This window comes from Gorilla gorilla, chromosome 5 (assembly GCF_029281585.2).
Source record: "Gorilla gorilla gorilla isolate KB3781 chromosome 5, NHGRI_mGorGor1-v2.1_pri, whole genome shotgun sequence".
NCBI classification, from domain to species: Eukaryota; Metazoa; Chordata; class Mammalia; order Primates; family Hominidae; genus Gorilla; species Gorilla gorilla.
In genome coordinates, this window is record NC_073229.2 from 57,160,267 (window position 1) to 57,177,206 (window position 16,940).

At 42.0% G+C, this 16,940-nt stretch overlaps 1 protein-coding gene across 4 annotated transcripts in view; it reads right to left on the reverse strand.

The window, feature by feature from the left end:
* The window catches only part of KIF6 (kinesin family member 6), a 380,981-nt gene that overhangs the window by 44,609 nt on the left and 319,432 nt on the right, over nucleotides 1–16,940 (reverse strand). For all 4 annotated transcript variants that reach the window (XR_008680633.1, XM_055390330.2, XM_055390331.2 and 1 more), the window contains one exon: nucleotides 4,740–4,790. Coding sequence is in view for 3 of the 4 variants with exons in the window: in XM_055390330.2 (XP_055246305.1) it covers nucleotides 4,740–4,790 (51 nt within the window). In the remaining variant the exon portion in view is untranslated. The remainder of the gene's footprint in view (nucleotides 1–4,739; nucleotides 4,791–16,940) is intronic.

Consider the following 16,940-nt stretch of genomic DNA (forward strand, 5'->3'; position numbering starts at 1 on the left):
TTACCTTTGTTTCTTAATATAACTTATTTAATCGTAAACTTATCTAATTTAATTTTAATAACATCTTTGTTTAAAAACAGCTCCCCAGATTCCTGGAGTACTAACAGTTTATGCTTTTATGGACTGAGCCAGCTCAGCACACCACTGGGAATGGCTTATCATCATCCATGAATGATTTCTTCCAAATGGTGCCTCTCACATTACCACTAAATCTTTGTTCCTTTGGGATATGGGATTGCCTTTATAGAAATTTCCCTGGGCACACATCTACTTACACATCCAGAGACATATTCTTATGCAAAACATTTAAGAAAAACTCTCCTGATCCAACTTGCTCATCACCCTTCCCCACGACAAACCCAAACCGATCACACCCACACTTTCATGAAACCATAGGAACATGTAGGCAAAAGAAAGAAACAATAACAGAGGAAATACTGAGAATGGAGAGTGAGAGAAAGTGAAAAGAAGCAGACAAAGGGAACAGAATGAAAAGCGTGATGGTAGTAGAAGATACACAAAAAAGACAGAAATGAAAGGGGGCGTACCACTGAGTCACTTCTTTACTCTTTGATCTGAAGCCTGAATTACAAAACATCAGGGAATCCACATACACCGAGTAGGCTGCCTTTACTCTTACAGGAGCCCTCTGTCCTCACCTTCAGCCCAACTGCTGGGCTGAAGGGCGAGAGTTAAGGTTCTATAAACAATCTGTCTTGAGAGGTTTCTCTCAGTGAGGAGAATTCCCATCTGAAATGCGGCCACCTGGGACACACAAGCTCTGGCAGTTCCAAATCTCCATCAGACAACCTCCTAAGGAGCTTGGACGGCAACATGGCATTTAATCTCAGAATGGCAGCTGGGAGATGTTAACACTTCTTCTCTAATTGGGATAGTATGCTTTTAAAATAAATAGGTATTTCAAATGCTCTTAATTAGACTTCCAGCCAAAGTGCTTTCTGTTTCAAGTTTGCTGATTACTTCAGGCAAAGCTAGGCGCTACCGAACCTAACACCTGCTGTAATTCAGAAGACTCCCAGAGAGATGAGCAGAGGAATTAAGGCACAAGCCTGTGATTGAAAACATACAGCAGTTTTCCAAAGGCCCAGGAAGTGTCTGCCCCAGCTGGAAGGACCATCCCTGGGAGGGGTGGGGACTGGGCAGCAGAGAGAATGGAAGATCTCTTGCCCACAAAGTCATGGAAATGGCTTCCCAGACCCAAGATGAAAATTGCCCCTAGAGTTGAGTGGTATTTTTCACATCATTGTTTCTTTATTTTTAAATTTCCATTTTTAAATTTTAGATTCAGGGGTACATGTGCAGGTTTATTACAAGGGTATATTGCATGATGCTGAGGTTTGGGCTTGTATTGATCTCGTCACGAAGGTAGTGAACATAGTAACCAATAGGAAGTTTCTCAGCCCTTGACCACTTCCCTTCCTACCTCCTTTTGGAGTCTCTGGTGTTTGTTGTTTCCATCTTTATGTCTGTGTGAACTCAAGATTTAGCTTCCACTTACAAGTGAGAACATGCGGTATTTGGTTTTCTGTTCCTGCATTAATTTATTTGGGATAATGGCCTGCAGCTGTATTCATGTTGCCACAAAGGATGTGATTTTGTTCTTTTTTATGGCTGTGTAGCATTCCATGATGTGTACCACATTTTCTTTATCCAATCTGCCATTGATGGGAACCTAGATTGATTCCATGTCTTTGCTATTGTGAATAGTGCTGTAATGAACGTAAGTTTGAGTGCCTGTGTCTTTTGGTAGAATGATTTATTTTTCCTTTGGTATATAGCCAGTAATGGGATTGCTGGGTTGAATGGCAGTTCTATTTTTAGTTCTCTTAGAAATCTCTAAACTGCTTTCCAGAGGAGGTGAAATAATTTGTATTCCCACCAGCAGTGTATAAATATACCCTTTTCTGTGCAACCTTGCCAACATCCGTTATTTTTTGACTTTTTAGCAATAGCCATTCTGACTGGTGTGAGATGGTATCTCATTGTGATTTTGATTTGCATCTTTCTGATTATTACTGATGTTGAACATTGTTTTGTATGTTTGTTGGCCACTTGTATGTCTTCTTTTGAGAAGTGTCTGTTCCTGTCTTTGCCCACTTTTTAATAGGGTTCTTTTTTTCTTATTGATTCATTTAAGTTCCTTATAGATTCTGGATATTAATCCTTCATTGGATGCATAGTTTGCAAATATTTTCTCCCATTCTGTAGGTTGTCTATTTACTCTGTTGAGAGCTTCTTTTGCTGTGCAGAAGTTCTTTAGTTTAATTAAGTTCCATTTGTCTATGTTTGATTTTGTTGCATTTGCTTTTGGGGTCTTCATCATAGATTCATTGTCTAGACCAATGTCTAGAAAAGTATATCCTAGGTTTTCTTCTAGAATTTTAACAGATTGAAGTCTTACATTTAAGTCTTTAATTCATCTTGAGTTAATTTTTGTGTATGGTTAGAGGTAGGAATCTAGTTTCATTCTTCTTCAAACGGTTAGTTTTCCCAGCACCATTTATTGAATAGGGTGTTCTTTCCCCATTGTTTATTTTTGTTGACTTTGTTGGAGATCAGTTGGTTGTAGGTGTGCAGCTTTATTTCAGGAGTCTTTGTCTTGTTCCATTGGTCTATATGTCTGGTTGTGTACTAATACCATACTGTTTTGGTTACTGTAGCCTTGTAGTTTAGTTTGTAATTGGGTAATGTGATACCTCCAGCTTTGTTCTATTTGCTTAGAATGGCCTTGGCTATTTAGGCTCTTTTATGGTTCCATATGAATTTTAGAATAGTTTTTTTTCTAATTCTGTGAAAAATGACATTAGTAATTTGATAGAAATAGCATTGAATCTGTAGATTGTTTTGGACATTTAAACAATATTGATTCTTCCAATTCACGAGCATGGAATGCTTTTCCATTTGTTTGTGTTGTCTATGATTTCTTCCAGCAGTGTTTTACAGGTGTCCTCATAGAGATCTTTCACCTTCATCATTAGATGCATTCCTAGATATTTTAATTTTTTTGTGGCTATTGTAAATGGGTTGCATTCTTGATTGTCAGCATGAAAGTTTTTGGTGTCTGGAAATGCTACTGATTTTGTACATTCATTTTGTATCCTGAGACTTTGCTGAAGTAGTTTATCAGGTCTTGGAGTCTTTTGGCAGAATCTTTAGGGTTTTCTAGGTATACGGTCATATCAGCAAAGAGAGATAACTTGACTTCTCTTCTGTTTGGATGCCTTTTATTTCTTTCTCTGGCCTAATTGCTCTGGCTAGGACTTCCTACATTGTTATTCCTATTGAACCAGCAACATGAAGGCTGAAGAAGAGGGCAGATGTTTCAGGGCCAGGTGGCAGCCCTTGGGGACGACTCCATATCCAGGGACCTGCCAGGGTGAGTACGAAGCAGGATACAGAGGCCCATAAGGTCACCTTGGTACAGTTTTCCAGCAGAGGTCATTCTGCCTTCCCAAGCCTGGCCCAAGGAGTTAGGGCCCTGGGGCAGCCTGGCTCTTTTTTGAAGACACTTCGCAGAATCTCAATTCTAAGTGTGTGCCCAAGTCTCTGGCGCTGGGAGGGCAGTGTACCTGACCCCAGTCCCAGGGCCAACAGTGGGAAGCTCAGAGCTCCAGTTGCTGTGGCTTAGGTGCCCTTGTTCTATGTTCCTGATGTAATCAGCAGCTATTCTATATCATCATTATTACTACTGAAACAAAACAACCAACTTTCCTAATAATACAAATTACCAAAGTCAAATGAGCCATCGTCATGGCTTTAGAGGCTCTCCTCTATTTCCCCACCATTGGCCCTGGGTGCTGGATTTCTCCGATTACAGGTAATTGAGGGCCCACACCATCTCAAGGGGAACTTTTTTTGTCTGGAATACACGAATTTCTTATTTAATCAAAGTTCTCCATAAATCGTTGGTCCCAGCTAGCTGGAGAGGAAATGAGGAGGTTCTACCCATGATACCCACTCCACCAGTCCTCTGCAAGCTATACTCTTCTCCTAGGTGACTTCATTGGGTCACATATCAAAAAAGGGTGTTTTCTGCAGATGTCCACTGCTTAAAAGGTGCCAAGGGCCTCTTAGAATATGACTGTCCTTGTTTTGTATTTGCATTCCTCATGCGTTAAAGCGGGTTGATCATTGCAGTGGGCAGTAAATAGCATGAGGGCTAACAGCACCAAGCTTGGAACAGAACTGGGTTCAAATACTTGTTTCAACACTCACTGGCTACATGACCTTGGGAAGGCACTGCATCTCCCCCATCTGGTAAATGCACTTACCTCTTTGGATGCTGTGGATGAAAGGAGACTGCATATGAGGCTGTGCAACAGACATGGGTCTGTAAACAAATGCTGTTTTCATCATTAACTATTTCTGTTAGGATTAGTTAGTAGTGGCTCTGAAAAGCTCAGATAGGACCTTGAGAATCTGGGACACAGCGGGTGAATTTAGGTGGGGATGTGGGGTGGGAAAGGAGGGGAGGATGAGGCAACAGCTGAAAGAGTAGGGTGCTAGGTGCTGATGGCCAGGTGCAAGAACACAGGCTGGGGAAACAGATCCTGTTAGAGGGGGGGCATCCAAGGAAAGCTGTGTGGATAGCAACCCTTGCCATCCTTAACCTCAGAGAGGGTTTTAAATGGGTTATCTTTTAGCTGGGTTTGGATTCCTAAAATCAGGTCAGTTTATATTACCTTCATCCTCTTCCTGCAGATTCTCTTTGTACCTACCTAGGGCTACTTGCTGTATATGCCGCTGGGTGATTTCTTCCTTCAGGTCACCTGCCAAAGACACAAAAGAAAACTACCTGTGGGTTTCCAATGGGCTGGAGGAAGACTGCCTCAGAAGCATGTGGCAAGCTACAGGAAAAAAAAAAAAAAGGTAGAGTAAGGGAAACAAAAGCAGGCATAGCTTCCAAGAAATGACCTTCCATGATTCCTAGATCGTGCTGGAAGAAGAGGTTGCAAAGGCCTAGGTGCTGGCACATCAGCGCAAACACACATTTCACCCTTGAGTTCAATCATCTTAGGATTCAAGTATCTTAGCCTGTCACCCATAACTTTCACTGAGGCCCCTATTCTCTTAAATGGTTCTTTCTATTATTAATAAAGGGAAAAGCAGAATTTGGTCTTTTAATAATTTTTAGGCCTACTTTAAAATCCACATCTTTATTTAAGCTACATGAAACTGTGTCAAATAAAAAAAGATGGTGGTTTTAACTGACAATAACCCTAATAGTTGGTCATTTGGTGTGAAACTCATATAATTCTAGTTTACATTAATAAAGGTATGATGCACAGAGAACAGTGATAGTTCCCTTCAGGGAAGTGATAGTTCCACTCTGCTCTACAAGTGAGGAGACATCAGCTGGTATTTGTTCTGGGAGTTACTCTTCATAAGGAACATTTGCAAAATAGAAAATATTCAGAAGATGGTGACTGGAATGGTGAGGGGTCTGAAACCATGCCATCTGAGAAATATTTAAGGTGACAAGAGACATTTAGATGTGAAGACAAGACTTGGAGAGGAGGAATGGAGATAATGGCTGTCTCTGAATATCTGAACATTGTCATATGAATTAGAAACAGCTTTATTTTTATCTTGCTCCTGAGGGCAGAAATCAAGTCTAATGAAAGCAGACTCGGGGCTTAATACAAGGAAGAAACAACTGACAATGAGGACTGTCTCAAAATGGATTAAGTTGTCTCAAAATGGATTAAATCTTCTGGCAAAGCAGTGAGCCTCTTCCTGAAAGGGTTCAAGCAGAAGCTGGGTGACCATCTGTTGGGTTGTTAAAGTGAGAATTCCTGCCCTGGGTAGGATCTGGGAGGCAATGACCTCCAGGCTTCCTCCGTCTCTAAAATTCCATGATTTCGTGCATGAAGGATGGGTGAAACAGCAGCCTGGAGTTTGTTTATGTCCAAGGGCTCAGCACACTTGTTAAAATGTCAGTGCTGTCTGTATGGCATGTCCCATTTGGGGGATGTGATCAGGCCACTGGGGGATTCCAAGAAAGTCTGGAAAATTCATTGCTTCCTTGTTTAAGATATTTCTTTCCTCACATAAGTACATTCTATACCTCCAAGGCTATAGCTGAATTGAGTATTCAAAAGATGAGTAGATGAGGAAGCAGTTACAAGAGACTTTATCATTTATGGAGAGTTCTAGGGCACCTCTAGAATGTTATAATTGGGAGAGATGGCAGAGGTCATTCAGTTCAACTTTGCAGTCAATTTAGGAATCCCTTCTACAGAAGGAAATGGGCATTTCCCTTCTGACTTGTATGTATTCGAGCTATTCCATTAAGTTATATGTAAGGAATTAATTATGTGGAGTTGCATCTGCTTCCCTATAATCTTCAGCTATGTGCCTGGCCTGTTTTCTGGATCAGCACAGAAAAAGATCCTCTGTCATTGGCATAGGATCTTCACATATCTGAGGATGCTATGATTGATTTCTCTACTTCGACTTGCCCTTTATGGAGGTCAAACATCACCAGTCCTTAGGTAATACCTCGGAGGCCACTATCTCCAGGCACATCATTGTCTTGGGTAAGGGTCTGGGGCACCTGCATGTCTGTGCCTTGGTTTCCATGTGTCCCCACTGGAGAGAATTATGCATAGAGAGCATGGCAGGCATTGGGCCTAAACAATAATTGCACCCTTATTCCATGTGGGGGAAGGGTGGGAACTTCAGGAGTGTGCTGAGGGGGATTTGGGGAAGTGGAAACTTGACCCAATGATGAGTATTGGTGAACCTGGATCCAACAGGAAAATGACTTGACACCTGAGCCAGCCACAGCCCCAAATGGATCTTTTCCCTACTCAGTGCGATTTGACCCTTATTGTCCATATAAGCAGAGTAAAGAAGTTGGGGACATAAGGCTGCTGCTGGACTGAGACTCTAGGCTGCACCAAACACTGCTGAATTAAATTTTAAGAAGGGATAGCACATGCATGCTCCAAATAAAAGGAGATATTGCTGTGACAAATGCAACACACCATTTAGAAACATCTCTTGATTTAGAGTGAGTCATGAAAAGCTTTTTAATCCTGCAGTATGGAGAGTCAGTGATGCTTTGGTGCCCTGCCTGTTTCCTGGGTATTGGGCACAGCCTTATACCACGAGCCTCTCATATGCCTGGGTACTGCCTTCCTAATGAGCCTGGACAGTGGCTTGCTCCTTTAGAGCACACACTGGTTTGCACTGCTTCCTGGAAACTACCTCCCTGCTAATAAGCCTTCCCAGTAATAAGCCTCCCTGACAATGTGCCTCCTGACACATGCTTCCTCAAGTCTGTGCCTCCAAACCCCATGCCTTGACCAGAGTAGGTGTGCTCAACCTGGTATGTTACAATTTCTTCAGCGCCTATTGGAATGACCAAGTTCCTTTTTCCCAAACCCTAAGGAAGTATTTTTTTTTTTTTTGGAATGACCAGGTTTAAGGATTCTCCACTGCCCCTGGTTTGGGAGGAGCTGCTCACGTAAATAAAGAGGGGATTTTGCCACCACAAACATATACTCACTCTCAGAACAACGAGGCACCCCTAGGGAACAAAAGGTGGGTCTTTATAATGTTACATATTGATAAAGGTTGTTTTACAATGCCGCTAGTGATACTCAGTTTTGGTGAATTGACTAACATCTCCCACCACATGGCAAGTTTTTTTTTTATTTCCCCCAAACAAGCTTCCAAAAATAGCCTTATGGCTGATACCTAATTGCATTTCTAACAGAGCTATTCTTCATGTGCAGATAACAGTCTCCGTAACCTGCTGGATCTTGCAACTTCATGGGTTTTGGCAAAAGAAGGAGTTGAGGGGGATTGCAGAATTCACTCAGCATGCAGCTTGCTGTCATTACCACGGTGATAAATTTGCTGGTTTTGGCCTGGGTTCCTGGACACATCCCCATCCAGAGGTATGGAAAAGAGATGAAATGGAAACAGAGAACTCCCAGCCTGAGGCCGGAGACAGTCTGGGAGGGAAGTAGGGAGCCCAGATTGGGGCTGAAAACCAAAAGGGTAAGGGAGGGAAGGAATGCTCTGCCTGCAGGAGTGTCCATAATTAGTAATTTTTCCTCCAGTAATTTACCACAGTACATGCTAGAAACACCTTCTCTCCCTTTTGATACATTAATTGATGGATTGTGGGTGGCAGTGGGGAGCAGAGTTTACAGCAATCCACGGGAAAGCTCCAGAGGAGACGGGTGACCTTAAATATGACCGCGAGCAGGGTATGTGGAGGTGGTGCTCTGTGTGGTATATGGGTTTTCTCTGTTACTGAGTAGTTCTAGGGAAAGTATTATCATCATGCAGAAGTGAAACTGATTTTTTTACATCAATATTCAGTCTTCTGAATAAAACCATTTTCCATAAGCTTCACACTTTATTTTGCACGCATGCTAGTTTGAGATTATTCACGTGAACGCTGCTTGGCTGGCCCGGAGGAGAGCTATTCACTTACGACTCCCTGAGTGGCTGTCTGCTGCTCCTGCAATTTCTGGGATGCTGTGCCTCATTCAACATGTTTATGTTGCTATCAAACAATAAATACTTATCTCTCATCTACTGTAGGTTAAGCACTATGTTCTAAGTGCTGTGGAATATACACACTCGTAGAAGGCTCTATCCTAACCTAGGAAAGTCAGTGTGGCACAGGGATCAGCAAATAGGTGGCCCGTGTGCTCTTTCTTTTAAATGCTGGACCAACGGCTGGCCTTGCTCCTCCATCAGGGATGGTTTGCTTTCCTGCTGAGCCTGAGTTTGGCTCTTCCACACAGCACTCTGGGCAGCTATAGCCAATCACTTGAAGTTGGACTTGAGATGAAGCAAACCTCTTTGCTATTTCAGTTATTCTAGAAAATAATTACAAATCTGGGCCAGGCATGGTGGTTCATGCCTGTAATCCCAGCACTTTGGGAGGCCAAGGTGGGTGGATCACCTGAGGTCAGGAGTTTAAGACTAGTCTAGCCAACATGGCAAAACTCCATCTCTACTGAAAATACAAAAATTAGCTGGGCATGGTGACGGGCACCTGTAATCCCAGCTACTTGGGACGCTGAGGCAGGAGAATCACTTGAACCTGGGAGGCAGAGGTTGCAATGAGCCAAGATCGCGCCACTGCACTCCAGCCTGGGCAACAGAATGAGACTCTGTCTCAAAAAAAAAAAAAAAAAAAAAAAAAAAAAAAAAAAAAAAAGAAAAGGAAATAATTACAAATCTGGAGGTAGATGAAGTTGAGTTCAAATCCCAGTTTTGCTACTTCTTAGTTGAATGGGCTAACTAACGTCTCTAACCTCAATGTTATCATTTGAAAAATGGAAAAATATTATAACTGCAATAATATCTGCTTTGCTATATCTCAAGATCTTTCAGAGGAGCAAGGGATAACGCACCAGCATGTATGATATACCACACTAGTTTTAGGTATTCAGGCACTTTCAGACATATTGGAAGGATACTACATGGTTAAGATGACAGGTCAAGCGGCTAAATGTCAAATCAATGGTAGAGATACATTTAGACAAGGGAAAGGAGACATTGGGAAAGGCATAATTACTACAGGGGAATTGAGTAGACTCAGAAAAGAGCAAGGGTGTTAAGGTGCGCTCGGGAAGGGCACCTCAGTCTGAGAGAACTGCTGGGACAATAATGCAGAGGCCAAGTATATACTGGTTTGGGACAGGGGCGGCAAGGGAAGGTTGAGTGGAGGACTAGGGCTGGGGAAGACTAAGTTGTATTCATACTGGAGTCTGGGGTCCTGGGTAATTACTAAGAGCTCTGGACCCAGATAAATGCTATTTGTCTGTTTGACTATACTACTAGAGTTTCTGGGCAAAATCTGGTTAATATAAACATCAGTTGTAGAACTGGGGTGTGGGGAGAATATGCAGAATATGTTTCCTGCCTGAGGGGCCTCTTTGAAATGGAAGGTCTAGTTAGAGGCTCCGAACTCTGAGTGACAATTTCAGCTGTGATGTGAGAAGCCAGTTTTTTTGGTACTAACACGGAGGATCATGATAACCAAAAGGTTAGATCCCTAAAGGCTGTGTGTAAGGCTATTTGTAAAAATAATGGGCCTAGAATAAACTGTGTAATCCTTACACGGATTCCCAACTAACAGGAGGATGTAAATTCTTTGAAACCTTAAAATCAGACATATTCATGTCCCCCTTGCTAATATATATTTCATCAGGCTTTATCCAAACTTGTTGGTATACTTTGAAAATGTATTGAGTCAGGAACTACCTCTTCTCACCATAGCAGTGGTGGATAAAATAGAAAAGAGACCATCAGGAAGACATTGTGGGATTTGATTATGAGACATATTTCTGAAGACCAGAAGTAGGACGGAAATGCAAAAATGGTGAGTGGAGCTGAGGCCTTGAACTTGCAAAGCACTGGTTCCAGAAGTAGGAAGGTAACTAAAACAGCGCCATGCAAAACAGGGTAAGAGTCTGGCACATTGTTTGAGGCTGCGGGTTGAAGTGAGGCTCCCTACCACCCCATCTGTGAGTGAAAGGGGACTGATAAAACGTGCACCAGATGTTGCCTGGGGCTATGGTTTCCAACTCAATGCAAGCCCAAGGAGGAAGAAACGTACAAACTCAGCCCCTCTCCAGTTGCTAAGCCCAGCTGCTCACGGGCTCTGTACAGGGTCTGCTCATCTCCAGTAACTGTTATGGAGCAGTCACTCCAAATTGTCTTTACTGGAGTTGATTCTGGATTGGGGGCCTGGAGGGTCTGTCAGCCAGAGAGGGATGAACACAAAGAAAAAGAGAGTAAGAGAAATAAATAAAACGTGTTTCATTAAAAATGGGCCTGCCCAGCAAAATGCCAAAATATATGAATAAATCTAATGCTAAAAAAAAGATAGTCAAGTTCAATAGTTGGAACATGAATTAGTTACAGATGAAAGTAATTTTCTGGGCAGGCAGATGAAGACATTTGTTGATGCAGAAGCACAGAGGGTTGAGTTAATTTTACTCTTCAGTTTAGGGTACACCACTCATCAACCTGGGCAATGCCTCTCTGGTATGTATGTTTGTATGTATGTATAGGTGTATGTATACATATGCATGTATGTATATATGAATGCATGTATATATATGTGTGTGTGTGTATGTATACATGTATTTTGGCCCTGATACTTCATGTCTCATGTCCTATTCTTATTCTCCTCTTCTTCCAACAGGCAACCATTCTAGTTGGTTTGATGTATATGCTTTTATTGTAGGTGTTCTTACAATTTGTATTAAAGTTTTCTGTGTAGTTTTAAGCTGTGAAAGTAATATTGGCTATAGATCTCATTCTGTTTCTTACTTATTTATTAGTACTGTTTTTGACATCTGTTTTGCTGTATATGCATCTAATTCTCAGTTTCTGACTGCTACATCCATTCCACAGAATGCACCCCAACTTTTTACTTCCATTTTTTGATAGTTGAACAACTGGATTGCACCTCACTCCCACTAACACAAACAGTGCTGTGATGACCATCCCTAAACATGTAGTCTTATAAGTCTGTGAGAACATTTCTCTGCTGGGTCTCAGCAGATTTGCATAATTAATTTGAGTGCTGCCCTCCATAATGATTGTGCTAGTCTATCTGCCCAAGGCAAAGACCTTAAAGTATGTTGAGGATACTTAACAAGATTAATGAAGGGATACATTTTCTTTAAAAAGAATAAGAAATATGTGACAAATAGGTATAAATGATACAAGAATAGGTGGATAGAACAGAAATTTTGAAATAAAAATTAGTCATTGAAACAAATAAAAAGTACAGAGACTAAGGAAATAAACCCTAGATGGGGTAAATTTCAAAAGTGAATTAGTGAATTGGAAGACAGTTGGAAAAACTGACTCAAACACAGCACAGAAAGCAAGACATAAAAATGGGGAAAGCGGTTAAAAGTCACAGAGAAGAGACTGAGAGGCTTCCTCATTTGCCTAGAATTCTAGAAGAGAATGGAGGCAAATGTTAAAGAATGGTGAAGAGATAGCAGTTGAGATTTTCCAGCATTCGAGAAAAATATAAGCCCTTGGGTTGAAAGTGCAGTTTGAGTACTGAGCAGGATAAATAAAAATAAATCCACCCCCACACATATCATAGTAAAATTACAGAACTTCAGGGAATCAGAACCACTATTAACAGCTTCCAGGGGACCTGCAAAGGAGGAACTTAGATGACTGCCCACTCCTCAGTGACAACCACAGGTGCCGGGAGATAGTGGAGGGAAACAACTGTCAACGTGAATTTTATTCATACCCAAACTATCATTCACAGGTGAGGGCACAGTAAAGACATTATCAGTCATAAGAAGACAAAGAGCATTTACCACCCGCAGGCCCTCTCTCCCTAAAAGAACTCAACTGAGGCAGCCAAGCGTGGAGGGTGAGTGCATGGACTCTGGAGCCAACCCCCTTGGGTTTGCATCCAGCTGGGCCACTTACTGTGTAACCTCCTGCAAGTGACTGAATGTCAGTGTGCCTCAGTTTTGACATCTGAAAATGGGGATAATAACAGCATTTGTGCTGTGAGAACTGAATTAGGTCACATGTGTCAAGTGCTTAAGGAGTTCCTGACATACAATAAAAACTATGTAAGTGTGAAAGTTGTTATGATCAGCAAGAAGAAAAATAAACATAAAGATGGGGGATAAAAGAAGTAATAGCATAAAATGTAAATAAAATATTTAAGTAAAAGTATTTTATTATTTGACCATTAGAAACCTCTGTGTGTATGTGTATGTGTGTATCTGAAAACTAACATTTTAGGCAATAATAACAAAGTGAAGATAAAGTAGTGAGATGTTCAGTGGGGAGTTAAAACCAGCTGTGACCCTGGATGTGGTTGGGAGGAGGATATATTTGGAACAACTACAGACATTGTTATAGTTACTTTTTAACTCTAGAAGAATAAAAATATTTACAGTAGCAGCCAAATCAATAGAAGATCAGAAAAAAGGCAAGGGATGGGTGTTGTGGGGAGGGAATGCCAACATTTTAACAATTCGACAGAAGCCAAGGAAGAAGAAAAAAGGAATCAGAGAAAAGAATGGGGTATAAATGATCCTGTGTTTGGTGAAACAAACAATGGCAAGAGCTTTACATATATGTATGTAAATAACTGTGTGTTTGTGTGTGTGTGTTTGTGCACGCACATATGCCCTTGTGCATATATATGTATATGTATGATGATGTGACCATGGAGGTTATGTGAATGAATATCTACAATGCTATGACAGGTTACTGAGGGTGGAAGTGGGGTGGAGAGTGAATTGGGTAGGAGAGGATGAAGCCGAGGAAGATCAAACAAAAGAGAAAATGTACTTTAATAAAGGCGCATGATTTACGATTCACATAAAAGCTATATTTGTATATATTTATAAAAAGAAATAAAAATTAAATACCCACTGCACTTCCTTGATAGGGAAATGTGGTGTTACTATAGCATGCTGGAAATTGCGCTTGAGCACCTGCCACACATGTGATGTCATCTGCCATGTGTGCTGACTGAAAATATTCATAACCCAAGTCTCAGCGACAGGGATAGGGGAAATAAGGAGGGTTTCAGCATCGGATTATTTGGCAGAGCTGTGTTATTCACCAGCAGCCTGGCAAAGAAGTGAAGGTGGAAGACAGTCCCAGAGGCAGCCCAAGACAGCAAGGGATTTCCACTGGCTTGGGGGCCAGGGGTGGCGGCACCTCTGAGAAGCCTTCTTCCCTTCTTGAGGTCAGGGCAACAGGTCCTTCCATGGGTTCCTCAAAGAGAAAGGTCCAGCAATGGAACATACAGTGGGAGACCAGGAGTGGCCTAAATGCTAGGCAAATGTTTTTAAGCTGCCTTATTCTAAACTGACATTTCATTTCTCCAGAATTCAAGATTCTTCTTCCATTTAGTATGCTAAACATCACAGTTGATAACATAATCGAGTCACAGAGAGAGGGGGAAAGCAGCTCATTATAAAAGATATCAATACTTTCTAGAAAAACATCACCGGAACTTGTCTTGATTTCCCCCCGTGGGGATTTTCTCAAGGGCTCCCCATCACCTTGACCCTATCTTGTGGAGGAGGATGTGCCTGGTAATTAATGAACATTTCAGCTTGGGATGAAAACACCAGACAGTAGTCTGGGCTTTTCAAGACAGCTCCTTGCTTATCATTATGACGGTACACGATAATCACATTTTGGGGAATGCTCTCATTTACAAAAAATGACCAAATTATACCATGTCTGGGAGACCCAATTTCTTTTGCTGTGGGATATTCACTTGGGCTACCCAAGTAATCAAAATAATCACACAAGATTAGCACGTTCTGCCTGAAGCTCAAGCATTTGGCTATTGTATATGTGTAATTAAGCTAAGAAGCTTATTGATATCACTATTTCTGTATGTGATACTATTACATAAACAGATTCAGAGAATTAAGTAAGCACATTTGTTAAAAGCTCAAACAAACGTGGAGATGCAAGTAGGTGAGCATTAGGAAAATTTTCAGCTCAGCAACCAGCATGAATTATTAAATACTACACATCTCAGGGAGTTGAGGGCTCATGATTGTGTTGGTATCTATTCAAAAGATGTTACTTTAGATGCTTGAAAGTTCTTCTCAGCAAAGGGGGATATAACCAGCTTCCAAGGCCTGCCCTGGAGGAGTAGCTGTAGTTCACAATTGTTCTTTCCGTTTGAAGGTGTGGTTCCGGTTGCCAGAAATGTTGTGGGGGGTGAGGGCAGGGCCCAGGTAGCCACTGCCTCTGATTTCCATCCTTATATCCCCAGAAGTAGCCCAGGGTACACTCTTAGGAGTACCTGGGGGCATTCAAAGCTCCTCTACTCCAGTGTGGGTGGGACAGGTATATTCCATCTGTTCCCAACATGCTCCTACTTGCACTGGAGGCTAGTTTGTAGGACCCCTCACTAACTGGGAGGTAGAGGGCAGGTTCACTGAAGGGACATAAAATCAACCCCAAGCACTGAGATGTTTGATTTTGCAGTGAATATAGTTTTAAAAACTTGGATTCTAACATGAAAACAGCAAGTTTTACATGGCTCTTTGATATAAATAATCAACTCTTTCATTCCAAAATAAAACTTGATTCTACTCATTTAATTTTAAATCAGTTAGTGCTTAAAAAAAAGTCAGTGGGAAAAAACAAGCCCCAATTAAGTCTCACTGCTGGCCAAACTTCCAGCTGGCCTGTAAAATAATTGCCTAACACAGAGTTGGTGCTTCATGATGTGGGAATTGTTCTCCATTTGAAGAGACTGGAGATTAGGAGAAATGTGTTAGTGAGTTTGTGAATAAAAGACAAAACTGAATGGAAATGGTTTCAGCTTCCAGGTTCAAAAGTCGTTGTTAGATGCTGCATATGCATTTTGCGTCTTTCTGGCGCAATGGGCCAGGCCCACCATTGAATCTGTGAGGCTCCCTGTGCTCTGTCTCCGCACTCACCTCCATGGGAGTGGCATGGGGGTGGATACATTAGTGCGTCTCAGGAAAACCATCCAAGGGAGCCAACGGGGGCCGAGCCCAGCAGGTGCACTGGGAAACTGTGGTGGAGTGGGGAGCCAGAGAAAGGTGGCTAGCCTTCAGAGACAACTGAACAGCAGTGAAGGCCCGTCAGAGGAGAGGGAGTGGAAAACGGCAGGAGAAGTTGCAGAGGGAATCCTGGGCCTACAATAATGGAAAGAGCATGGGTTCTGGGAGCAGGTAGACTGGCACTGCCACCTCCTACTGTGACCCTAGGCTACTTAATCCCTTTGAGCCTCAATTTCTTCATTCAAATAGGGTGATAACACCAACCTTACAAGGTTGCTGCAAGAATTAGACCCAAGGTACATAAAGCCCCCAGCACAGTGCCTGGCACATTGTAGGTGCACAATGAGTGGTGGTCATCATGGTGGTGGTAGTAATAAAAAGTAATGATTATGAGGTGGGTGGCTCTGATTACAAATAACACTGCATGGAGGATTGAAGCAAGCTAACCTATTGCAATTGTTTCTAAGGCCTTGATCACATTCAAATATGGCAGGACATCTGTATTTTCCCCTGTTCCCTTTTAGAAAAGCATCTTTCAGGCCTAAATTAACAAGTTATCGTGGGCCCAGCAGACTGCTGAAGTGCCTCTCTCCGGCTCGGTGGGGAGGAAGGGCGGACAGTCACATGTCCTTGCAATCGTCCAAATCAGGGTTTCACAAAGCAGAGCTGTGACCTTTCAGCACTCGCTGACTCCAACTTTTTACAAATTTAGTTTATCTTTACTAAACCTTCTGCCTTCTGATCAGTTATTTACCCGCAAATTCACCATCACTTTAGTTAGTAATGGGGTCTTCCATATTCCGTTATAGTCAAATATGATTGATTTCTGTAATTGGAAGTAAATGACTTTTTAAAAAGCTTGCTTGAAATGCTGGTGGTAATGGTTCTGTTTTCAGAGCCTGGGATGATTTCTATCCCCATCCTGTTATTTTACTTTATTTTATTCCAGAAAAATAACACCAGAGCTCTTTCTCCTTTTGTTTCCTCTGAGGCTAAATATTTTCAAAGAGGAAAGGGGAAGGAGAGAGGTGGAGATGGACATCCCACCATTTTACAGACGGTGCTTTTCAGGAGTGACATATTTCAGGAAGAACATCGTTTCCCCTCCCTGAACTTGAGTTCTGCCTGCCTGAAATTCCAGTACGCATGGCTCTGTTTCTTACCAATCTCAGTCCTGGTGGATATAAGCTGGTCATTTTGGGGATAATGCATAATAAGGAAATCTAGGGAGTTAGGACTAGAAAAAAGAGGCAAAGCAGACAACATAACCAAATGAGAGGTTTTTGCAATGAAGCTTTGGGAGATGAGGGAAGCTGCAGTACACATGGCCCGAGAACTACACTTCTTCAGCCAACAAAATGAGTGAGCAGGGGGAGCGGGAAA